The sequence below is a fragment of the Primulina huaijiensis genome, chromosome 2 (genome assembly GCF_012295235.1).
Source record: "Primulina huaijiensis isolate GDHJ02 chromosome 2, ASM1229523v2, whole genome shotgun sequence".
NCBI lineage: Eukaryota > Viridiplantae > Streptophyta > Magnoliopsida > Lamiales > Gesneriaceae > Primulina > Primulina huaijiensis.
In genome coordinates, this window is record NC_133307.1 from 22,082,331 (window position 1) to 22,107,880 (window position 25,550).

General features: G+C 35.8%; 3 protein-coding genes across 4 annotated transcripts; 2 read left to right on the top strand and 1 right to left on the bottom strand.

Annotated features, from left to right (window-relative positions):
* Positions 1 to 397: 397 nt before the first annotated feature.
* LOC140970064 (uncharacterized) lies at positions 398 to 9,148 on the top strand. The gene is made up of 9 exons (XM_073431630.1): positions 398 to 522; positions 1,039 to 1,147; positions 1,256 to 1,429; positions 1,931 to 2,022; positions 2,242 to 2,440; positions 4,485 to 4,537; positions 4,647 to 4,857; positions 5,162 to 5,332; positions 8,493 to 9,148. Exons 2-9 carry the CDS (start codon positions 1,040 to 1,042, stop codon positions 9,132 to 9,134), a joined length of 1,650 nt encoding a protein of 549 aa, XP_073287731.1. The 5' UTR covers positions 398 to 522; position 1,039; the 3' UTR covers positions 9,135 to 9,148.
* Positions 9,149 to 11,262: 2,114 nt separating this feature from the next.
* On the top strand, positions 11,263 to 20,693 carry LOC140970072 (probable receptor-like protein kinase At5g18500). Of its 2 annotated transcripts, none has more exons than XM_073431648.1 (8): positions 11,263 to 11,670; positions 12,121 to 12,821; positions 12,944 to 13,048; positions 18,315 to 18,437; positions 18,528 to 18,698; positions 19,160 to 19,289; positions 19,368 to 19,580; positions 20,212 to 20,693. In XM_073431648.1, exons 2-8 carry the CDS (start codon positions 12,154 to 12,156, stop codon positions 20,329 to 20,331), a joined length of 1,530 nt encoding a protein of 509 aa, XP_073287749.1. In that variant the 5' UTR covers positions 11,263 to 11,670; positions 12,121 to 12,153; the 3' UTR covers positions 20,332 to 20,693. The 2 variants fall into 2 exon arrangements, with proteins under 2 accessions (XP_073287749.1, XP_073287741.1); XM_073431640.1 differs by having other exon boundaries at positions 12,130 to 12,821.
* A 131-nt stretch (positions 20,694 to 20,824) lies between these two features.
* Positions 20,825 to 23,079, bottom strand: LOC140960001 (kxDL motif-containing protein LO9-177-like). Its single transcript, XM_073418102.1, has 3 exons — positions 22,899 to 23,079; positions 22,656 to 22,808; positions 20,825 to 21,222 (listed from the first exon to the last, which is right to left on the bottom strand). Exons 1-3 carry the CDS (start codon positions 23,012 to 23,014, stop codon positions 21,120 to 21,122), a joined length of 372 nt encoding a protein of 123 aa, XP_073274203.1. The 5' UTR covers positions 23,015 to 23,079; the 3' UTR covers positions 20,825 to 21,119.
* Positions 23,080 to 25,550: the final 2,471 nt, after the last annotated feature.

Below are 25,550 nucleotides of genomic sequence, written 5' to 3' on the forward strand. Positions count from 1 at the left end.
CGTCTCATATATAAAAATTCGTGAGATCGTCTCATAAGAAACATATTTTTCGATAATATAAACATGAGTGGGTCTCATGTGAGACCGCTTCACGGATCTTAATCTGTGAGACGAGTCAACTATACTCATATTTACAATAAAAAGTAATACTCTTAGCATAAAAAGTAATATTTTTTCATGGATGACTCAAATAAAAGATCTGTCTCACAAAGACGATCTCACTCTCACAAATACGATCTGTGAGATCGTCTCACACAAATTTTTGCCAATAAACATTATTAATATTTAATTATCATAAAAAGGAAAGAAAAAAATATAATAATAAAAGAAGGAGGGAAGAAAAAAAAGCTAGAGACAGCGAAGAAAAAGAAATATTAATGTGACTGCGTAATTTCTCTGCCTTAGAGTAGAACTGTAATGACATGGCTCACAAAAAATAAGAAAAACAGAAGAAAAACCTCATCTAGCAATAGCGGGGCAGCTCTTTCTCCATTCCTAGGACGCCACGCCCGACAACAAGCTGTAAGCAGCTCCGATTCCTCTGAATTTTTCTTGGATTATCGTTTGTTTTAGTGTTAATTTTTTTATATTTCACGCCTGAAGTTTGGAGGGATATTACTGTGTGATTATGGGTCTCAAGAATCTTGATTTTGTCCGCAGAGAACTTAGAATTACTTCAGGATGATTATTTGTATGCCTAATTCTTCTTTTCTTGTCATCTTGATATGCTCTTACTGAAGGTCTGTCCAGTTGGAAAAAAATGTTTTTATCTTTTTTTTTTCATGTGTATTTTGATGTCATGTAATGATTATTTTAAATTGTTGATTGATGAAAAGGATCGATGTGTGTGGATGTTTGCTCCATTTTGGTTTATGCAAGTTTTTTTTTTTATCTTTGGAACTCGATAATTTTGAGATTGCCATCTACAATTACTCATTTTTTAAAACTTGTTTTGCATTTAAAGTAAAGATTTATTCATTAAACACTAGCATCGTTCCAATCTCATATCTGTCTAGCATTGAGTAATCTCACATTCAGAATGAGCACCTGGGTTTGGTATCAAAGTATTATTTTGGGGACAAATAAAGGCTTCGGAGACCGCCAAATTGGAGCTATCTCTTGGAGACTTCAATTTGACAGAGTTGGAGTCAGAGGTGGTTACTTGTAATACTCTATTTCTTTTGGTGCTTAGTACCTAATGTTGTTGAATAATCATGGTGTTGATGTTAGTCTGTTCTACTCTGATATGCTCAAGGGACAGGCAACAAATATTAATAAAGACAAGAAGGTATCAGTTTCGGTGGTTTCGTCTATCTCAGGAATTTCATCGGAAGATTGGGATGCTTGCAGTCTTGATGCATCAGGTCCCGAGAAATTTAACCCTTTTCTTACCCATGGTTTTCTGTCAGCCCTGGAGGAGACACCGGCTGTGCAGTTAAGGTTAGAATTTAGAAATATCAACTTGTTTGCCTTGGCTCTTGCATAGTTTTTTTCTTCGTAACTACTTAGGTAAACAATGGATATACTTCATTTACACAAAGAAGATCCTTCGGCAAGTATCTTCATTTAACTTGTATACATAAGTATGGATGTTTCAATATTGCACTTGCAGTTCCTTTTTTTTTTTTGGAAAAAGGTGTAATATGTAGAATCAGAAACATAAATATGTTGCGATCTGATAAGATTCTGAAGCTATTTACTCAGCTTTTTGAGAGCCAAGAAAGGTATTAATTAAAGGAACCAGACTCCAGTTATGTTTTATAGCGTCGGTGGCTGATGAAAGCTCACGTCCATCTATTTACTGAATAATATCTTGATATTTCAATATGCCAGAAAACCATTAGGGTTCTTTATTATAAAATCTGCTCATTTTCTTCCGCTCTCATAATTTGCGTTTGCCCGCAAGATTGGCATAGTAATTGTCTCGTAGCCACTTCAGGAAACAGGATGGGTTCCGCAACATATCATTGCTAGGGATGACAGCAATAACATTTTGGAAGTGATTCCTCTCTACCTGAAAAGGTTTTGTTTATTCTTTCAGACTGTTTTGCAATCAACTGCTACAAACTAGTACTTGTTTTATATGATATATATACACACACACACACACACACACACACACACACACACAAAGGTTGTTACATACTGCAAACACCCTTTCTTTCTTTACTTGCATTTGTAATTGCATAGGACTGACTCCTTCATGTTTTTACCTAGCTCTCTTTTAATTGAATTCCGCAGCCATTCTTATAGTGAATATGTGTTCGATCATTCATGGGCAGACGCCTATTACAGTTATGGGTCAAGATTTTATCCAAAATTGCAATGCTGTGTGCCTTTCACTCCAGTGACCGGCCCAAGGATATTAGTCCGTAATACAATGTTCCGAGATAAAGTGTTTGATAATTTAGTCTCTGCTTTGTTGGAACTGACAGTTAAGGTAGTTACTTGCCCTAACCAACTCTCTCCAGACGTTCTAGTTACTTGCTAGTTGCTGATAAGCGTTTCAGCTTATATTGTTTCAGGATTTTTTTCCCTTCCCTGTATCGTCTTCTTTTCTTGCTCTCTGTCTTAGAGTACGAAATACACATTATTCGAATTTAGTTTTGAATATGTGTCATCTGTTTTGGAAACAAAAAAATTTTACACATGAAAATTTGCATTGTACGAGTGTGTTTTCTTGTGTCTACCTTAGTGCTCATCATTTTGTTAGAGCTCAGTGACCACTCTATTTCTGATACTGGCAAACTTTTGACTTTTGTAGATGGAATTTTGACTATGCACGTATATAAGATAAGGGAAAAACCATTATTCTCATCTTTTGAAAGTTTTTTGTTTAACCGCAATCTATGTCACAGGATTTCTGTAGATATTTAGGTCTCATATTGTTATCTTTCTCGTATGCTTCTCTTTCCATGGAGTGAAATCAAATCATTTCTTACTTCTCAATATTGAATGTAACAAGATTTATGTCCTTCCAGTTTCAAGTTTCATCGCTGCACATTACTTTTCCATCTTCAAGTGATTGTGGGAAATTAAAAGAGAGAGGTTTTCTGCAGAGGATAGGAATGCAGTATCGCTGAAAAAATCGTGACTACTGAAGGTAGGGTGCATCATGCTTATTTGCTAAATGAAATTGCTGTGAAGCTTATTTATGATACTTTTGAGATGATCCGTTGTTCTAGGCATTGAATTATGGGGATGTCGTCCTGATCTCAGTACCACTTTCTCGTAGCATGGCACTTCTACTAAAAGAATGATTTATGAAAATGGATATTTTGTTATGAATTTATGGTGTTGCTTCACAGTTTTGATGATTTCTTAATGGACATGAAGCAAAGTAAGAGGAAAAATATTCTTCAGGAGCGTAAGAAGGTGTGCTTAGGCTTAATTTTTAGTATCTTCCTTTAATTTTTTAATCATGTCATGTCCTGAATTCTTGACCATAACACTTCAAATTTTAGTCGTTGATCTACGAAGTTATTCCTTGAAATGTAGTCAGTTTCCGCATATGCATTTTGCATGCTGGTATATATGCCAAGGTAAAATGACATTTTGATGCTTGTTAGACACAGGTGGGACTTGTAAACATTCATTTTAAGAGCCTTAGCAGCCGTTATTTTTGCTTAATAAACTCTTAATGATATAAAGCAAGTTACTCCCAAGGAATTTATTGGCATCGCCTTCTGATTTTAGCAACTGTAGTTTTTTGAGGCATTAAAAATTTTTCCTGTTCATGATGCATTTAAAATTTCAGTAATTTATCTAGAAGTCGAAAACTCGAAAAATATTACCAGAGGATTTTTGAATAATGAAGTGTTACTGTTGCAGAATATTTATTGTGATTGCACTACACTTCTACTTTAGAAGCTAGGAACAACTTGTGTAAAAAATTAATGAAGTAAGGTGTTAAGTTTACAACAGATATGCCTCAAAAAGCCACTAACTTCTGTATGCATTTACTAATATTTAATGTAAAGTTCAAAATCTGTACAAACACATTGAGCATGATGGCCATTTTAATGTCTTCAATTACTGTCAAGTCATGTGATAAGGGACAAACTGTTTGATCTTTTCTTTTTCCTTATGAATTGATTTAAAAATTGGGGAGACATTGTGCCTAATGGTTATATCAGCCTGGTTATAAAAAAATGTTTTGATAGCTCGTGGTCTCAATGTCGCTGCAAAAGTTGCTAGTAGTGTGCATGTTTTCCATCTTGCAGATTTCTGCCCAAAATTTGAGTATGAAACGACTATGAGGATATGAAATTAAGGTATGAAGTCGATTGGCTCCTTTCAAATTCAGTACAAAATGATATCTGTGCAGAATTGCCTGATTCTATTTTTCGTAAATTGAAATTGTGTGAATCCTGTCAGAATATAATGTTGAGGAATTACTACAAATGCATTCATTCAAATAATCAAATTTTCAGTGTAAATATCTTGTTTAGATCCTCACTTTTGTTTGTTGCTTATATTTACAGGCTAAGCACTGGGAGACTTTCTATAAGTTCTACAGGAATACCACAGATAATAAGTTGGTTTTTTCAGCCATCTTTGCATAAAGTATTATAGTTTCTGGTTCAAGATGGTGATTATGCATGGAATTCCATTTATAATTTTTTTTTTAAAACTAATATGTTCAGGTGGGGCAGTGCTTATCTGACAAGACATTTCTTCCACAATATGGCTTCAAAGATGGGTGATCATGTGCTACTTGTTACTGCAGAAGAAGGGGATGAACTTATAGCAGGAGCCCTTAATCTCATCGGAGGAGATACCTTATACGGGCACTTGTGGGGATTCGTCCCTCGTGCATACTACCCAAATTTGCATTTTGAAGCGTGTTACTATCAGGTTTCCCTTTTTCTCGTTATTCTGCGGGAATGTTTCACTTTTTCGATTTTTATCTTTTAATGTTTAATTAGGATAACATTTTTTTTTCTTCTAGGAATATAGTATTTGTTTGTGGACTGCTTCATCTTTGAGACAACAGATGGCTTCAGATTTTGTACCAAATATAACAAGTTTTCTTTTTGGCCGAGGGAAAGGGGGGAGGGAGGTGAAGGGGGAAGATAGGGAGGGGAGTGGTTCAAAATCTAAATTTCCTTCAAAGGATAAATTATTGAAACCCATGTTTCACTCGTGTTTGTTCATACAGGCTATAGATGCAGCTATCGAACTTAATCTTGACAAGGTAGAGGCTGGAGCACAAGGTGAGCATAAAATTCAGAGGGGTTATCTGCCAGTGGAAACCTACAGCTTGCACTATATTCTGGATGAGGACTTTAGGAAAGTCTTATCCAATTTCTTGGTACGAGAAAGTGTTCAGGTAATTGCACATTATCTAGAAAGTCAAGGAGCAATTTTCGTTACTTGTTGCTGGATCGTACATAAACTTAGGCGTCCTCCAAAAGTGTGCAGCACCCACATATGAGTAAATCTTGTGTGAATATGGCGAAAATAATATTTGTTGTTCCCTTTTCTATACTGTCCGTTCTTCCTATTTTGAAGCTCGAAGTTGGGATCTATATGCTCACAAAGAGCATTGATACCACTAGGTTAAGTGGGATCCTTTAGAAGGTGATCGATTGATTAATGACACCTCTTGCAAGCATTAAGCTTATAGTCGTTCTGGATTTTTATGAATTTGTTTCTCCGGTACTAACTCTTGTCGATTAACTTCTACACAGGTGGAACGTGTTATGAATTTCTTATCTGATTCTGGTCCATTCAAGGGTGATGTTTCTTGAAAAGGCGGAGTATCAAGCCGAAGGAATGGCGATGTTTTTTGTAGTATGAAACATATTTTCTCTACCAAATTGATCAAAACGTTCAGAAATGGAATAGCAAGTTGATCGAGAAAGGTACTTGGTCCATACAAACTAGGAAATGGAATCCATTCAAGAATTTGTCTATATTATTTTACTGGAGACAAATGCTATGTATCTGTATATCGAATAAGCATATCATGATGCAGAAATTGCTACCTTGGCTCTGTACATCAACTACCTGAGTTTTAAGACAACCATAATAAGTGGTGTCTTTTTTAAACAACATTGCATCCCCTCTCTTATTTTCTAAATAATGCAAACTTGAAGGCAAAAACTTGTGCAAGACGGTTTAACGGGTCGTATTTTGTGAGACGGATCTGAATATTATTTTTGTTGTGTCGTGAGATCGTCTCACAAGAGACTTACTCAAACATGAAAGCTTTTAAGTTGCTAGCCATNTTATAACATTGTCACTTTTATTTTATTATTATCATTTTTTAAGCTTACAACGAAATTTTTGAGATCGAAATCTCGTATCAAATTTAAAAATTTTATCCAAATAAATTATAAATCATATATAACTTTGTTTTCATTCTATTTCAATTTTACCCATCAAGCACAAAATTTTGAATTTAATTTAACCGTGATTCATCCAAATGTGATAAGATAGTGACATTTTATTTTATTTTTTAATAAAAAAATCCATGGACCTCGATTTATAGTTTATTTGACGTCAAAATCTTAAATTTGATACGAGATTTCTGTCTCAAAAGTTTTATTGTAAGCTTAAAAAATGATGATAATAATAATAATAAATTAAAAGTGACAATGATATAAAAATAAACTTGATTTTTTAAGAATATAAATATTTATTAAAAAAGTAATGATGCATGGGTCGTATCATTAATGCTATGGGATCGTCGCCTCTCACAAAGCTATTTGACTGCCGCTTCCCGCATAACCTTTAACAATGTCAACCAAAGCATCAGATATCTTACGACAAAATTCAAAATCTCTCCGTGCGGCCGTACGTCGAACAGCCAGTTCGACCCATTCAAGATTATTCGCGGACCCACGTTCCTTCTCATTTCTCTTACGCCCTCTTGATTTCCATATTTATATTGATCGTTTTATTCTTCGATTCTAGTGTATTCATGTGTTCTAGGCCCGGGAATCAATTGTTTGGATTTTGTATTTCCTTTTCTTCTGAATTCTCTTTTGGGTATTTTGATGATCCACGTTTTCAGCTAGTCGAGGTTGGTTGCTGAAGATCCTAATCAAACTCGGAGTGGTGGCATGAATATTAAAGATTTAAATTTTCTTTTTTGGGTCCGGATCCTCTCGACAATACTCAATTCTTTATGCAATTTCGAGTCTCGATTGATAGTAGTCTGATTTCGCCTCGCCCACTTTTGAGATGGGATTTATTACTGAAGCGGGTTTTGAATTTTGTTAATTGGGGTTTTGAGAATTCAATCTTGATGAAGTCCTGATACGGTAAAACGAAATAGAAATATTCAATCTTGAGCTGTTGGTTGGATAATAAGTTTGCACGATCAAGTGGAGCGATTAGAAATAGAAGCGAAGAGTAGAAAAACGGGAGGAAATGGCAAAGAACAGGGAGAAAGATGAAACGGAGAAAGGATTTAATTCATCGGTGATGGCTGGGGTGGACTCATCAATCAGTTTGTTGAAACTGGTTTCAACTTTGATAGTTTTTGTAGTGGGAGTAGTTATAGGTCTAGTTTCTAGTTCTCACATTAATCATTATTTAACCATCCAAGACGATCAGTTTACTTTTAGCCGTAGTTACATAGATTCAATGCAGTTTAGTGTTGAGACTCCTCAGATAGAGGCTCAATGCGAAAGGGAAGATTGCCATATTATAGATAGTTTCATCAGACCGAGGAATTTGAACCATGGGATGACAGATGGAGAGTTGTTTTGGAGGGCATCGATGGTGCCTCAAAAGGAAGAGTTTCCTTTCAAGAAAGTGCCGAGGGTGGCATTCATGTTCTTGACAAGAGGTCCATTACCGATGTTACCGCTGTGGGAGAGGTTCTTTAAGGGCCAAGATGTGGAAAAGTATTCCATTTATTTGCACACTCATCCAAGGTTTGATCTAAATGTGACCAAGGACTCTGTTTTCTACAATCGACATATCCCTAGTCAGGTACAATTTCATGAGAAACTACACATTTTTCAGTAGATTGCTGTGGCATTAAAACATTTTGGTGTGATACCTGTGGAGAATGCTCAAGTGTTTTGTTTGTTTAGTATTTGTGATTGTTCCATTTTACTTTGTTATTATTCTTTTATGTGCAAGATATCATGTGTATAGGATACCAGTTTGCACTGGATTGGAAGTACACAGTGGCTTTACTTTTTCATCTGAGTGTTAGAATTTAGAAAGATAGACAAGGGACGATTATAGTTGCATGCAATCAAAACATGTAATTGAGAGATCACACCATATCTTGCAGTGCTTTCTTAAATTTCCTGTGGCATGCGAAAAATTGATGATTTTTGCAGACTAACTGAATGAATTTTTGTGCTGATATATATTGTCATTGACATATTTCAAAATTTAGATCCTCGTTTTTCCGTTCTGCTGTTTCAAGTTACTAATTATCTATGCCACTGTGGGGAGGACAACTCTTAAAGTTTACCACTGTTCTTTTCTTCGTATTAACCTCAACAAATCCCATCTATTTGCAGGGTGTCGAATGGGGATCAGTATCCCTAGTTGATGCAGAGAAACGACTTTTGGCAAATGCCCTTCTCGACTTCTCAAATGAGCGGTTCATTCTGCTATCAGAGAGTTGTATCCCAGTTTACAACTTCCCAATTATCTACAGTTATCTAATCGAATCAACCCATAGCTTTGTACAGTCGTACGACGATCCTTCTCGTTATGGTCGTGGCAGGTACAGCCGTAGCATGAGACCTGACATTAAGCTTGCCAACTGGAGAAAAGGGTCTCAATGGTTCGAACTTCATCGTACTCTAGCAATCAAGATAATTTCTGACACCAAATATTACAGAATCTTCGAGAAGTATTGTACGCCTTCTTGCTATCCTGACGAGCATTACATTCCGACCTTTTTGCACATGTTCCATGGTTCCCTTAATGCGAATCGAACCATTACCTATGTTGATTGGTCGCAGATCGCCCCGCATCCTGCATCCTTCTCCGCTGTTAACATAACAGAAAGTTTCATACAGTCAATTAGGAATAACGGCACATTGTGTTCATACAACTTTGAGAAGACACATATTTGTTACCTCTTTGCAAGAAAATTTGATGCCAGTGCTTTGGAACGTCTATTGAATGTCACTTCAAAGATTATGGGATTTTAGATAATTTGATGTTACAGGGATTAGGGTCCTGTTATACACCCTTTTCTTACAAGGTTTTGCAGACCTCTTGAATGTAAATGGGAGCCGAATTGGACGGTAATACTTTTATATTTTATTAGTTCAAGCTCGAATATAGGAAGAACAATAAAATTAACTGATGCGGGCATGAATTTTACTTAAAAGAGTTATTAAAATTTTTCAAAAGGAAAATTTAAGAATCATTTTTTTTAGAGGTTGTAAACACTTATTTTCAAACAAATTCAATCGAACTTGATATTAGCTTCTTTGTTATTTTCATATTTGAGTTTGGGAACGTTTTAAAGTTTGAGTAGGTTTCTTGTGAGAAGGTCTCACGAATCTTTATATGTGAGACGGGTCAACCCTACAGATATTTACAATAAAAAGTAATACTCTTAGCATAAAAAGTAATATTTTTTCATGGATGACTCAAATAAGAGATCCGTCTTACAAAATACGACCCGTGAGATCGTCTCACACAAGTTTTTACCTATTTTTTATTGTTGTTAACCCTAAGGCCTAAACTATATTACAAAGAGATTATTGGATTTTTGAGATTATATATAAGACAAGATTTCTTTAAAATTATATCAAAACTCTCATGACTGCTCAAAGAAAGTTTGGCAGATATAGGGGTGTCAAAATGCAACACGACCCGTCAACCCGACACGACCCAACACGAAAAAAATCAGGTTCGGGTTGAGTTCGGGTTGTGTGGGTTCGGGTTAGTGCTGGGTTAGACGTGTTTCGGGTTGGGTCGCGGGTTGACCAGAAAACTTTTTTTTTTAAAATATTACCTATATTTTTATATATTGTATGTTTGAACAAAATTTATTGTATATTTATATGTTAAATTTTCATCATTTAATATTTGTTTTGTATATTTTTATTTTTTTAACAATTGTTTATTTGATTTAGTAAATATACTTTTAATTTTTTACAATTAAACTTTCAAATTTAAATCAGAAATTTTATTATTATGTGTTTAAATTAAAATAATATTATTATTTTTTATTTTTTCGAATTTTTTTCATTAATTTTTTTTAAAAAAATAAATAACTTTCGGGTTAGGCGGGTTAGACGGGTTGATTCGGGTTAGACGGGTTCGTGTTCGGATTGGGGGTTTTCGGGTTGCTTCGGGTTCGGGTTGAAAAAATAAAAAAAATTTCGCGGATTGACCCGAAACCCGACCCACCCGACCCGATTGACACCCCTAGGCAGATATTATTCATATGAGTAGTATTCTCATCCACTCAGCACATGGTCATTCATCCATACATTATGGTTGAATGAGTGATTTTGATTTATTTACTCAGCACACATGTCACGTGTTGAGTGGATAAAGACAATATTCATAGGTAGCATGAACAAAACCCTTAAAGAGATTGGTGCATTTGCCAAAAGTAGTTTTGATAACCGATTATAAATTAAATTATGTTAAAATACAAAGTAACATGCCAAATGTATATGCTGAAAAAGAAAATCTATGAAGCAGATAGAATATTTATTTCACCAGCTAACAAAAAAAACTCCAGCTGGCCTGGCATGGTTTTCTTGATTCAAGAAATCAATTTTTTTTATATCGCTACTTTTTTTATTTATATATATCCACTTGTAGAGTACGCAAGGCCAAAAGTAGTTCCAACGATGTAAAATACTTCACATCTGCCTTTTTAGATCAACTATTTTGTATTATTAACCTGTCTGTTAACGGCCATTTTCAACCACAATTTTTTCACAAGTTGAAGAAATATATATGATAACAGAAACAGCCACCAAATCTCACTAAAACTGCTTTGTTGCCCTTTGTACAATCTTTGACAAGAGTTGATGAATACGAGAAATGAAACTGGTTGGTTTAACTTCGAGTAAATAACAAGTCATATATGCAGAAATTTCTAGAAAAGTGTAATTTCCGGAAGGTAAATGTATGATATTTGTGTGTTTATTTATTTACATTATATAACGGTCGTGAAAGAAGGATGCTTTATCTTCCGTTCTACTGCCGTTTGGGTTATTGTCATTGTTATTGTTGTAAGCCATTTTCCAATGGCCTACCACTGACAACTCCACTCTTTATCTTTCATTTAATAATATATACAGACACATTCATTCCTCACCACTAACAACAATTATCAAATCATTAATGGCACATTTAATTTATCAGCGACATATAGCATTCTATACACCTGTACATTCTTTGCAAACGTAGCGGTTTTGTTTTTGTCAACTGGGTCGGGGACTTTATGGAGTGGTGATGTTGAAGCTAAAATTTTTGGTGATTCTTTGTAACTTACGGACAGAATTTATATAGATTTGCCATTTGAGAAGTCTTGACCAAAGGTTTGATTTTTGGGGAATTCTTGAATGTGGGCTTTATCAGAGTGGATTTTTTAGCTTTCTCGGAGATAGATCTGTTTCTAAAGTTATTTTTTTCCCCGTCCGTGGTGGTGATATAACGATGGGTTTTTCAAGATCTGGGATTTGAAGGTTTCTCTTGTGTGTCTAAGAGTCTAAGGTAGGTAACATCATGAACAGATTTTTGAGAAGGTCTTTTCTCCAATTTCTTTTTTGCAATTTTTTTTTTTAAAGTTCTAGTTGTGTAAATTCAATTAATGGGAACATTTTCTCATCTTAGTTCCGTGTGGTACTATGTTGCAAGCAGTGATATAGGACATGATATATATAATCTTGGATCTTGTGTACATCGCATTGGTGTACTTATTTGTGTTTGACTGTTTTTGTATGGTTATTTTTACCTTTTCTTCCCAACACTAGTATTTAATTCCTAATTAGTTTCTTGTGTGTAGGACTTAGCTGATTAATAACTACCTTTGGTATAATATTTCTGTAAAGAACTTAGGGATAGGACGGGATTGAGAATTATTACAATCTGATGCCATGGTCTCAATTTAATGCTTGTTTGTGCTTGCCAAACTTGAACACAATTTTGGTGTCCTTTGTGCAGAATCTACAGGTGGTTTGAGCATCCTAAAGAATAATGTCTTCTAATCTTGATGCACAACTCTCGAAGGGTTCCGGCATCTTCGGTCTCAAGGTCTGGAAAGTTATTGGAATTATTGTTGGGTTCTTGATTGTGGTAATCCTGTTTGTGTTAACATTTTATCTTACCTCACGTAAGAAATCAAGAAAAGCTCAAGCAAAACTTCCTGTTAGCCAAATACCTACGGTTTCAAAGGAAATTAAAGAAGTAAGAGTAGAGCAGATATCAACTGATGGATTTGTTCCACGTGATGGAATTCTTCTCACGATTCGTGACAAATCAAGTGACAAAGAATCAGACAAGGTTTTGGTCCATTTAGGAATGCCTAAAGCAAAGAATTCAGATAACAGTAGTCAAACTGGTTCCTTCCATAATGTTGATAAAGATTATTGTGGATCACAATCCGGAGATGAAGGGAGTTCCGGGACTTTTACCGTATATAAGCCTTCTTCGTCACATCCGATAACTGCGCCATCTCCTCTAAGTGGCCTGCCTGAATTTTCTCATCTGGGTTGGGGTCATTGGTTTACTTTACGTGATCTTGAGCTTGCAACAAATAGATTTTCGAAGGAAAATGTTATAGGAGAGGGTGGATATGGAGTTGTTTACCGAGGACAGCTCACTAATGGTGCTCCCGTGGCCATTAAAAAGCTCCTCAACAACCTGTAAGTTTAGAATATATTTTGTGATATTTTATGTTCTTTATATGTAGTCATTGTTTACTTTTCTACTAAGATAACTTTTTAATCTCTCTCTATAAATTTGTGTTTATATCTATCTAATCCAGAGGTCAAGCAGAAAAAGAATTTGGGGTGGAAGTTGAAGCTATCGGCCATGTGCGTCACAAAAATTTGGTTCGGCTTTTGGGATATTGTATCGAAGGAACTCATAGGTATACATGTGCATAAAATCTTGTCCAGTTTTTGTCCATGATAGAGTTCCTTTTTTTCCCTATAGATTTCCATTCTTTAACTATTTCTCTGTAAACTTGGTAATTCACGGTAGAGTTCCTTTCTTTGCTATTTCGCTTAGCTCCTTTGAGTTTGTCCATTGTCATTCAACGCACACAGATACATTATATAATGTTTTCCCTTTAGCAGGGTACCTTGTGATTCCTTTTAGAATATTATTTATATTAAAAAGTCCTTGTAGTCTAATGAACCCATGGTATAGAGCCTTAGCAGACAATCATAACAACATATTAGTTTCTGAAATCGAACAGAGAGAGATGGAGGGATCGGTGGAAACATGCACCGTAATTCTTATTCTCAAAGTGATTAGGTTACAATGTTTAAATAAAGAAACAAAGCGATAAGATAAACCAATCCTAGGAACTTAAAATACAAAGATAACATAATCAAAGATCCTATGAACTAATAAAAAATAAGATGAGATATGTTGGTTAAGATGAGATATTTTGTTCAACACTCCCCCTCAAGGTGGGTCGTATAGATTTATCATTCCCAGCTTGGAAGATAATTCAGCAAATGTGGGACGGAACATAGCCTTTGTCAGTATGTCAGCTAGTTGAAGTTGAGAAGGAACGTAGGTGACAGTAATAATCCCATCTTCAATTTTTTCGCTAATGAAGTGACGGTCTACCTCAACATGTTTCGTCCTATCATGGTGTACCGGATTCTTGGATATGCCGATGGCTGCTTGATTGTCACATAACACTTCAACTGGGGAATTTTCTTCCACTTTTAACTCTGTTAACAATCTTCTGAGCCACATCCCCTCACATATCCCATGGGCCAATGCCCGAAATTCAGCTTCAGCACTACTGCTGGCAACGACAGGTTGTTTCTTACTTCTCCACGTTACAAGGTTTCCCCATACAAATGTACAATATCCTGACGTCGAACGTCAGTCTGTAGTGGATCCAGCCCAATCAGCATCGCTGTATACCCTTGTTCTTCGGTGGTAGTCTTGCTAAATAGGATTCCTTTACCAGCGGACCCTTTGAGGTACCTCAATACTCGATATGCAGCAGCCATATGTTCCTCGGTTGGTTTGTTCATGAATTGACTGATAACACTAACCACAAATCCAATATCTGGTCGTGTATGTGCCAGATATATTAATTTTCCCACTAGTCTTTGATATCTTCCTTTGTCTACTAAGAGATCGTCCCCTTTGTCACCAAGTTTGACATTCGAATCCATCGGAGTGTCTGTAGGCTTACACCCTAACATTCCTGATTCTTTCAGAAGATCAGTAACATATTTGCGTTGAGAAATAAATATTCCAGCAGAAGATCTGGCTACTTCCATCCCTAGAAAGTATTTGAGATGTCCGAGGTCTTTCATCTCAAATTCCCTACTGAGGAGGAGTTTCACATGATTGATTTCTTCTTTATGATTCCATGTTAGTACAATGTCATCCACATAAACAATAAGAATTGAACTTTTACCTTCCCCAGAGTGTTTCACAAATAAGGTGTGATCGGTCTGACATTGAGAGTAGCCATCGTTTTTTAACACTTTCATGAATCGATAAAACCAAGCTCTAGGAGATTGTTTGAGTCCATACAGGGACTTCCGCAACCTGCACACCTTGTTAACTGGTATGTGAGAAGCAAAGCCAGGAGGTATTTTCATGAAGACTTCTTCCTCAAGATCACCATTAAGAAATGCATTTTTGACATCAAGTTGGTACAATGGCCAGTCAAGGTTAACAGCGAGTGATAGGAGGACTCGGACAGTGTTAAGTCTAGCAACAGGAGCAAATGTTTCTTGGTAGTCGATGCCGTATGACTGAGTATATCTCTTGGCTACAAGTCGAGCTTTTAAACGTTCTATACTCCCATCAGATTTATGTTTGACTGTGAAAATCCACTTGCACCCAACCGGTTTTTTTCCTGATGGAAGATCAGTGATGTCCCATGTGTTGTTCTTTTCTCATGCCTTTATTTCATCAGACAGCAATTTTCCATTTTGGATCATTTAAGGCATCTTCTATAGTGGAGGGAATCTGAACCTGATCTAGATTGGAAAGAAAGGCACAATATGCAGGTGAAAAACGCTTAAATGAGACGAAGTTGCCTATAGGATGTTGTGTGCATGATCGAGTTCCTTTTCGTAGTGCAATAGGCCTTTCATCAAAATTATCAACAAGCTCACTGTTGTTCATCACATGAGTATCAGTAAGGGTTAATTCTTGTGAGTGTGTACCTGGATTTATCATTGGGGAGATGTCATCAGCAGCCTGAATTTGTGCGGGCATTTGTATAGTCTCTTGATGATGCTTTCTACGAGAATATGTGTGAATTGGCTCATGGAGGTTAAGTTTTCTATGATCCGGAGGTGAGTCTATTGGTTGATCCGGAGGTGAGTCTATTGGTGTAGTAATAGATGTGAGATGCTCTATATGAGGGATGGATGGGAATGTGGGTTCCCAACTGCTTTGTTCATTGATGGTTGACTCCCCCTGAAAGGAAGAGCCGGGGTAGAATGGCTGAGATTCAAAGAACGTGACATCCATAGAAGTGTAGTATTGTTTCGTGGCGGGTGAATAGCATTTGTACCCTTTCTGGCGTGGAGAATAGCCAAGAAAGATGCATTTGATAGCACGAGGTTCAAGTTTATTACGGTGATGTGAGTGTATGTGGACAAAGGACGAACAACCAAACACTTTAAGAGGAATATCATGGATTAAATGAGGAGAAGGATAAGTTTCTAGGAGGGTCTGGATGGGAGTTTTAAATTGCAGTATCCTTGAGGGCATTCTATTTATGAGATAAGTGGCAGTTAATATCGCATCACCCCAATGGTAATTAGGAACATTTGAGGTAAAGAGTAATGCACGAGCAACCTCAAGAAGATGGCGATTTTTTCGCTCAGAGACTCCGTTTTGTTGAGGGGTATACACACACGAGCTTTGGTGAATAATCCCATGTGATTGCAGATAACTCCCCAGCACAGAGTTGAAATAATCACGGGCCCTATCAGTGCGTAGCACACGAATATGAGACGAAAATTGGGTTTTGATCATTGAATGGAAATGTTTAAAGATCTGAGTACTTTCGGATTTATTTTTCATGAGGAAGACCCACGATAGTCGTGTGTGATCATCAATAAATAAGATAAACCAACGAGTCCCGTTAAGGTTGGGGTTGTTGGATGGCCCCCAAATATCACTATGGATAAGAGAGAATGGCGAAGATGGTTTATAACAATTGGGTCTAAAAGTTGTGCGAGTGTGTTTTGAAAACTGACATATATCACAATTAAATGGAATCGACATTTTATTACGAAATAAATCCGGAAACAATTTCTGAAGATACAATGGATTTGGGTGACCTAAACGGTAGTGCCATAAAACAATATCCTTGATCTTATTAGAACTTAAAGCAGAAACAGAAACAGAGTGAGGTACTGATTGTGAGGCAGATGGTTGGTCCGAGGCCGCATCAGTCTTGAGAATGTACAATCCCCCAGAAAGTTCAGCACTGCCAATCGTCTTCCCCGATGCCACATCCTGGAACACACAAGAATTACCCAAAAACTTAGTCAGGCAGCCAAGCTCATGATTCAATTTACTAACAGACAGTAAATTACAAGCAAGATCGGGTACAAACAAAACTGAATGAAGACATATATCCTTAGTTAATTGAATGGAGCCACAACCAGTCACGGTGGATAGAGAACCATTGGCTATTCGTACTGTGTTAGGGGCGTTGCACTGCTGGAAATTATGAAAGTAGTTGAGGCACCCAGTCATATGGTCAGATGCGCCCGAGTCAATTATCCAACAGGATGACATATCATGCTGTGAAGATGTAAATGAGGCAATACCTGAATGGGCCATATTACCAGTGCTGCTGAGAGACGGAATGGGTGTGTTAGAAGGTTGTCCAAACAACTTCTGGAGAGCATCAAGTTGCTCCTTCGTGAAGGGTTGTTGCTCTGAAGTTGGAGGATCAACAGCAGCTGTGTTCGCACGTCGTTCTCTTGCTGGTTTCCAATCGGCAGGCTTCCCATGAATTTTCCAGCATGTATCCAGTGTATGTGTAGATTTTCGGCATTTTGGACGCCATGGACGACTTTGCTTGGACTAGCCATTGCCGGGTGAATTTGGAATCATGCGCATGGGAAGCGATGTTGGGCAGCCAGGGCAGATGCGTCCACAGAGGAAGGAAAATCTGCCGTTGTCAACATAATCTTCCGACGGCTCTCTTCATGCCGAACAACAGAAAAAACACCTCGAAGGCTTGGTAAAGGTTTAGTGCCCAGAATTCTCCCCCGTACGTCGTCGAGTGATGGGTTGAGGCCAGACAGAAATCTGAATATCCGCCGCTGCTCAACAACACCACGAAATCGGTCACCATCTGCTGGACACTCCCACTCATGTACTTCGAAGAGATCTAATTGCTGCCATAGACGAGTAAGAGTGTTGAAGAAATCAGTGACCGAAGACTCGCCTTGGCGGAGATCTTGCAACCGGCATTCAATAGCAAATAATTCGGAGGTATTATCTTTGCTGGAGTATGTATCTCTTGCAGCGTCCCAAATTTCCTTGGCACTGCTATAGAGGAGGAAATTCTCTCCTATCTCGGTTGTCATGGAATTTATTAACCATGACATAACCATGCAATTCTCTGAATTCCACGTCCGAGATTTCGGATCCTCAGAGGCTGGACATAGTGCTTCACCGGACAGGAAACCATCTTTCCCACGGCCACAGATAAAGAGTCTGACAGATTGAGACCACTGTAAATAGTTCTTGCCATTCAATCGATGACAAGTGATTGGTACCGACGGAAAATCAATTGCCGAGGGATTGGATTCTGGTGGCAGGGATATTTTTGGAGTTGCCATGCCGTGTTTGGTCATCTATAATCCGATGGCTCTGATACCATGAAATCGAACAGAGAGAGATGGAGGGATCGGTGGAAACATGCACCGTAATTCTTATTCTCAAAGTGATTAGTTTACAATGTTTAAATAAAGAAACAAAGCGATAAGATAAACCAATCCTAGGAATTTAAAATACAAAGATAACATAATCAAAGATCCTATGAACTAATAAAAGATAAGATGAGATATGTTGGTTAAGATGAGATATTTTGTTCAACAGTTTCTATATTTGTTTCTTTGATAATCGCTCTTTCTTAACATCTTAAATTGCTCTTGCTGAACTTAATCTTATCGTTTTAGGATGCTAGTTTACGAGTACGTAAACAATGGCAATTTAGAACAGTGGCTCCATGGAGCAATGCGGCACCATGGATTTCTTACTTGGGAGGCTAGGATAAAGGTTCTCCTAGGCACAGCTAAAGCGTAAGTTGGTTGAGCTGTTTTATTTACTATTCTTACTTTCTTTGATTTAATTTTCTTCTCCACTCGTAACATGTGTTATATATCTTTCAGTCTTGCCTACTTGCATGAGGCAATTGAACCCAAAGTCGTTCACCGAGATATAAAGTCAAGCCACATTCTGATAGATGAAGAATTCAATGCCAAGGTCTCTGATTTTGGTCTGGCTAAGCTGCTTGGTGCTGGAAAAAGCTACATCGCCACCCGAGTCATGGGTACCTTTGGGTTAGTTCTTTTATAAAATGTTTTTCTCATTGTCTGTTGAGATATTGATCTGTTACCATTTGTGCTCAGCTATATCAAAAAGTTGTATCAAAATTGTTGGAGAGCAACAACTACCTTGTTGTACTATGTCACTGTTTGCAGCGCATAGTGATCAAAGATAGTGCTAGGGTTGCTATACCACACAGAAAATTTGAGTTGTATTATTACATTGGCTACAACTTTTAGTACAATGGCATACCCTACGTCCTACAGGTCGTTTAGATGAGTTAAGAAACTAGAGAAGGCAAGTAGATAGTCCCGTAAATAGAAAAAATTCAAATATCATATTTAATTTTTTTTCTAAAATCGGAAATTAATCTCTTGAAACACATTAATTTGTCTTTCCAAACTAAATTCTTGAGTCAACCTCCATTGGATCAAACATTCTTCATGCCTTGAGTTTGTACTTAAATATTTCTCAGGTACGTGGCTCCAGAATATGCAAATACCGGACTTTTAAATGAAAAGAGTGATGTTTATAGTTTTGGGATTGTGCTGTTGGAAGCAATTACTGGAAGGGATCCGGTAGACTATGGACGCCCTGCATCAGAGGTATTAATCAGTTGTTCGCACTTACGCATTGTTATCGCTATGTGGTCTAGTTGCATTTTGTGAAACTTTCAATTACAGGTTAATCTAGTTGACTGGTTGAAAATGATGGTTGGAAGTAGGCGTTCAGAGGAAGTGGTAGATCCAAACATTGAGATGAGGCCATCAACTCGCGCCCTTAAAAAGGCCCTTTTGACTGCTTTGAGATGTGTTGACCCAGATTCTGACAAGAGACCTAGGATGACCCAGGTTGTCCGGATGCTTGAATCTGAAGAATATCCCATACCAAGAGAGGTCAGTTCTGCAATTTTTGAAGCAAAAATTTCAAGTGATCTTGTTTGCCATCTCTGCTCTTAGAGTTAAAACTTTTAGTTTAAACTTTTAAGTTGCTGTTTGGACAAAGTTTATATCCCTTCGAAAGATGCTTCTTTCATGCATTTCTTGAACCGCAAAAACTTTTAAGATTCGACCTCAGCTTGTTAAAAAAATAATATTTTAAAAGACTACTTTCTCCACTATTTTCGAACATAAATCTGTTTCTGCTTTTTCTAAAGTACTGCTTAAGTCAACATCAAATGCTTTTGCATCAAAACTCGCCGTATATCTGTATGAAATTGTCACTGCCTCTAGCTTTAGAAAACCATGTATCGTTTGTGCAGATAGTTAATGAATTGGAATTTCTTCATTGTTCACTTAATTAATGCATTGTCTGTTATTCCTCTGTGCGTTGTGTTCACATCACTTCAAATAAACTCGACCTGGTGGGTTGTAAATTATGCCAACTTTATTTCCTTGAAATGTCAATACTCAAACTCGATTTTCTTGTAAAGCTCATTGATTTTATACTTGTAATAAGCTCATACTAGGATGTTTTATCCCTTGTCCTATATCACCCTTAAGTTATCATTATTCTTGGATTCTCTAGGATCGAAGGCACAGAAGAACTCGAGCAAGTAGCCTAGGAAATGACCATCAGCAGGACAATTCCGACACCGATAAAAGTGACAACCAAGACCTAAGGACAGAAAGTTCAAGAATTTCTTGAACATAAACCAAAGACTCACTTCCATTCCCCATCATCAATCTTTTGACCTGCAGTGGACTAGTTCTGACGAAAAAAATCGATCTGTGTGATGCATTATTTGCTCAAGAAGATGCAGCCTAAACTCACTGGTCGGTGAAATTAGTGAACTATATATATATGTAAAGGTTAGAAGAGGATTTCGTATTCCGTTCTTTCTTTCTTTGTTCTTAAATATGTATTTCCTCTTCTCCCAGCATTCATGTTTTTGTATTTATAAGTAGTTAGCGATGGGATTGACATTTATGATGGTTATCAGGCCTGAGACAAACAGGGGTGGTGTTTACATCTATACTGATTCTTTCTTTAGCTATTTAATATTGTTTTCTACAGTACGTATATTCAGGAACAGTTATTTTTTCCACAAAAAAAAAATTAAATAATAATCGTATCCTCGTGATTTTAAATAAAATGCTAATATCCAATATGCACAGGGTTAGAAATGGCTCGAGATATTCAACAAATCTGATCTGTACAATAACAGTGAAGTTCGGGATGATAATGAAGAAGTAAAACATCACTACTCCCCCTAATCGTAAATCCAAGTTCTCACATTTAATAGAAGGTAAGACACTTGGATCCATTTGCTTCACAACGAAAATGAAAGAGAGAGCAATGCAGTCAGTAGCCACAAATGTACCCTGTCACGACTTAAAGAGAAGTGCAGGATGCACGAGCAAGTTTCTTGAAAATGTGGACTCGTCCCAGAAAGAGGAGAGAATATAATGTTATTTTACATGTTACGTGCCAAGTCACCTAGGCAATTCGAGGTCTGGCCTTTGGTCGAGGGCGTCCATTGTCGAATCATCAGGAAATGCATCTGGATAGGCAGATAATAACTTCGCTTTCAGGCTCCTAAGATTTAAAAACAAATTAGAAGGGCAAACTATTTTGACAAGCATGTAGGCTTTACTTGTTTCTGGAAAAAATGTGTCATGCAGTTGAACATAGCTAAGCAAAATAACAATAGGCAATGGGCAAAGAACAATGAGGTGATCCTTTTGAAACAATCCAAAATAAAATATAAGGCAGTATGTCAATTTTGCTTCCTGTAGATTAAGCATGCCATNGGGGGGGGGGGGGGGGGGGGGGGGGGGGGGCGCACCACTCCTTAGCAATGTTTACCCAATTAAGATATTTCGGCAGAAATAATTAAATAAATTAGAAGATAAACTATTTTCGAATAAAATATAATACTATTTTCGAATAAACTATAATATAAATTTCATATAACCAATGTCGAAATGAATTTTAGTCATTCTTACCTTAAATTGAAAAAATTTGGTGGATAATTGGAACTTTTATATGCAAAGGACTAGAATTGATTGTAGGAAATTAGTTCAATGACTAAAATGATAGTTGCAATAGGTGTAGACAAAAAACTAATTTCGCTCCATTTCAGAAACAAAAAGGTGGTTTGATCGAAATTGAAGATTTCCTTTCATATTTTCTAACCATCAGTGGGTTGCACATAACCAGATAAAATATAAAATAAAAATATGCTGAACACTCTTCAACTAATTATCAAAAAATGAATTACTCAGAAAATTGTTTTGATAAAATAAATTATAGATAAATTGCATAGAAACACTTGAGATGGTGTTAAATTTCTCAAATAAATTACATATATTTGCTGCGATTTCTTTATGCATTCAGAACCATTTAGGAATGCCCAAATGGATTGAAAGCCATAAAGAATCTTAACAAAATAATGGACCAAAAAGGGTAACAAGCAAAACATGAAGGATAAAAAGTGTTTTCATCCCAACACAAACATGCAATGAAGTTATTGAAAACGAATTTGAACAAACACGATGAAGAAGAGATATTCAAGCAACCAATCTGAACTAGTTTTTGGATAGGGTAGTTTTTGGATAGGGACGAATGCGCAAACAGGGTAGTCCAACCCACAAATTTGAAACTTTAAACATCATGTATAAATATAATTTTTCGCAGAAATACATGCTTTGGCTCTATCAAAATTTCCGAGACCACTCAAGGATTGTCTGGTTCACTGTTGACATCATGACATGATAAATGTGGAATTTATAACAAGCTATTCACAAGTAAAATAAGTCGTAGAGATTTCATATCCCAGAAAGCAACCATCTTTTTTCTAAATTCTAGCAAATTCTCATTCTGGAAACCATTGAAAATAAAGAAAGATAATCATCTGAGACCATAGAACACGTTAAAAAACACAAAGAAATCAGCTCAAATCACACATACCGCCTGAATTTCAAACAAATCTGCCAGAAAATTACTGTAGGAAATGCAAGATTGCGTACCTAAGCTTTTGAAAAATGTAATCGAGATCTGATTTCATGGATCGTAAGAGGCGGGTGTTCCTGGCAAAATCGGCGGACACCGCAGCAAAACAATTTCCGGAATATTCATTAAAGTGCGATAATACAGCGTTGCTGTCCTGCAATCTTCCCAATCTGCAACATTTTCCCAATGGTAAAAACCACGAATTAGCTTTACAATACAGAATCAAAAATGCAAAATTGTGGATGACCATATACACGCACATGAGGTGCTGGGATTGCTTTAGAGATTCAGAATCGTGGGAATCAAGTAGGGTTTTAAAACTTGTCGAAATTTCTTCAGACGCTGTCCTAATCGATTCGCTTTCGGCATTCGCCATTTTCAATCTCGCTCGCCCGGTGCTAAGCTTATACGTGAACAGGATAGACCAAGTACATCGGGCCAATGTTGGGCTTCTAAGTATTGGGTCTGGGCTATTTCGTTGGGCCTCATCTTCTACGGTTTTACTAATTGTTTTACGGTTACTACCGTTACGGACTTACGGTAAGACTGTAATGATTTTTTTTTAGAATATGACTATTTTTTGTTTATAAAAAAATATACAATAACATCAAAGTTAGTTTGCCACCAACCTTAAAAATTAATTAAAAAAGTAGGTCTTTTGTTAGACGGTCTCACGAATCTTTATCTGTTAGACTGATCAACCCTACCGATATTCACAATAAAAAGTAATAATTTTTCATGAATGACCTAAATAAGAGATCTGTCTCATAAAATATGACCCGTGACACTATCTCATATAAGTTTTTGCCTAAGTAATAATATAAATAAACAATAATTTCAGAACCTTTCTGTTATTTAAAAAAAAAAAATTTAAACATATAAATATCACTCAATGATAAATTAGCTCCTTAACCCAAAAATATCTGGGAATTTAGATTTCTATTGATAAGTTATTAGAAACTCGTAGTATGCAATCTCTTTTGAATTAATATTTTGTTAATTACAAAAATTCCTATGAGATAATTTTGTACGACATATCTCTTATCTAATTCGACTCATGAAAAATATTATTTTTTATGTCAAAATTATTATTTTCTACTCTAAATATAGACCAAACTAGTTTATGAATAATTGGTACACATGAAATCAATAACATAAAAAGTGTAGGAAATTTGGTATTTTTTAAAAAAATTATTGATTTTTAATCATCCAAATATACAAATTGTAAAATATCCACCAAGTAAGAAAACAAATAGCATATTGTAACACGACATAACAACTTATTCATAATTATAATTTCAAGAAATATTTTAAATGTCGAAAATCATCCATAAGAAGAGTGTGGAGGGGCTCATGTGATTGAAGTAAGTGAGCTCGAATCCAAATTATTATTCTTTTACCAATATTCTTTAGATCGAGTCTATCTCTCAAGTATTGTCTAATGTGTTTTATTCGAGTGTCGATCGACATCACGAAAAAATAAAATAAACAAGGATAGGGGGAGGGGCCAAATGCAATTATCACCGAATATATTTATTTTTAAATTCGAGGTTCACGACCAATAGTAAAGGCGTAAATCTAAAGAAGTCAACTATATAAATTGGATTGACCAATTTCCTGTGATTATGTAACCAAAATCTGAGGATTGTTGATCAAGCAAAAGGGTGCATGATGTAAGCTCTTACATCATGTTTTAAATTTAATTATTTTAACGAAATATATTATAATATAATGTCCAGTGCGCAAGTGGAATTGTCTCTTTGTATTTCAATGAAATTTATTAAAATATAAAGCCCATTATTTTCAAAACATTCACATTTAGTAGTTTTCTAATCTTGACTTTGTCTTGACACTATAAAAAAACCGACTTACAACGGTCAAATCCGTCGCTAATAATCGTAGTCCCTATATTGGTAGTCGTTCATCATTAAGGACAGTCTTTCAAAATCCATCATTAAAATTGGCGATAAATTTATTAATCATCGTTACAGTTAGTAACAGTTTTTAATCGTCAAATTTAACGACGGTTTCAGAAAAATAATTGCTAAATTATTTAATTTAATTTTTTAATGAAATAATATTATTTAAATTTTTTATAATTAATAAAAACAGCGATGGTTTTTTTAAAAATCGTCGCTAAATTATTTTTTTAATGAAATTAAAATATTTAAATTTTTTGTAATCAATAAATTGTACTTTTTTATTTTGAATGTTATGAATCGGTATATTTTTATTTGAATCTTTTTTATAATGTATTTGAATTAGAAAAATCGTTGTTAAATTAACGTTTTTTTTAGTGTGAGCTTTTTTTATAATTGTCAGTTGAAGTAGATAACATGATTTTCTATTCTAGTTTTGAAGTCGATTGTTATTAAATGATATTGATGATTATAACAAATCTAACATCAATGTCTCAAGTTTTAGACGAGATATTTCGATACCTAATTAACAAAACCTCCCTCCCCTAGCTAAAGAAAAATAAAAAGCAATTGAAAGATTGTTATAATTTAATGAGGAACCATAAATTTGCACTTGTTGCAAAGTCTAGGAGTTGAAACAATATGATGTAGCTTTNTATTTGTGCGCGCGCGTGCGCGTGTTTATCAATTATTTTGTATCTATTCTACAATGCTCTCAAAATACAATCCACTGTTAATAACTCTAACAATAATCTTATTTAGTATTCTACAAGTTTTATGTAACATAATATTATCTGAGATTTGTATCTTCCACTCCGAAATGGCTTGGGTGGAGTAAAGACCCGAGTTTCAAGGTGGTGGGGGACAAAATTTTGTATCACTGTCATTTAAAGCTAAATAAAATTTGACTTTGAAAAATATAAACATTATATCCATATAATTTTGTTAGACACACTCCTTTAAATATATATATATATATATAAAATTTGACTT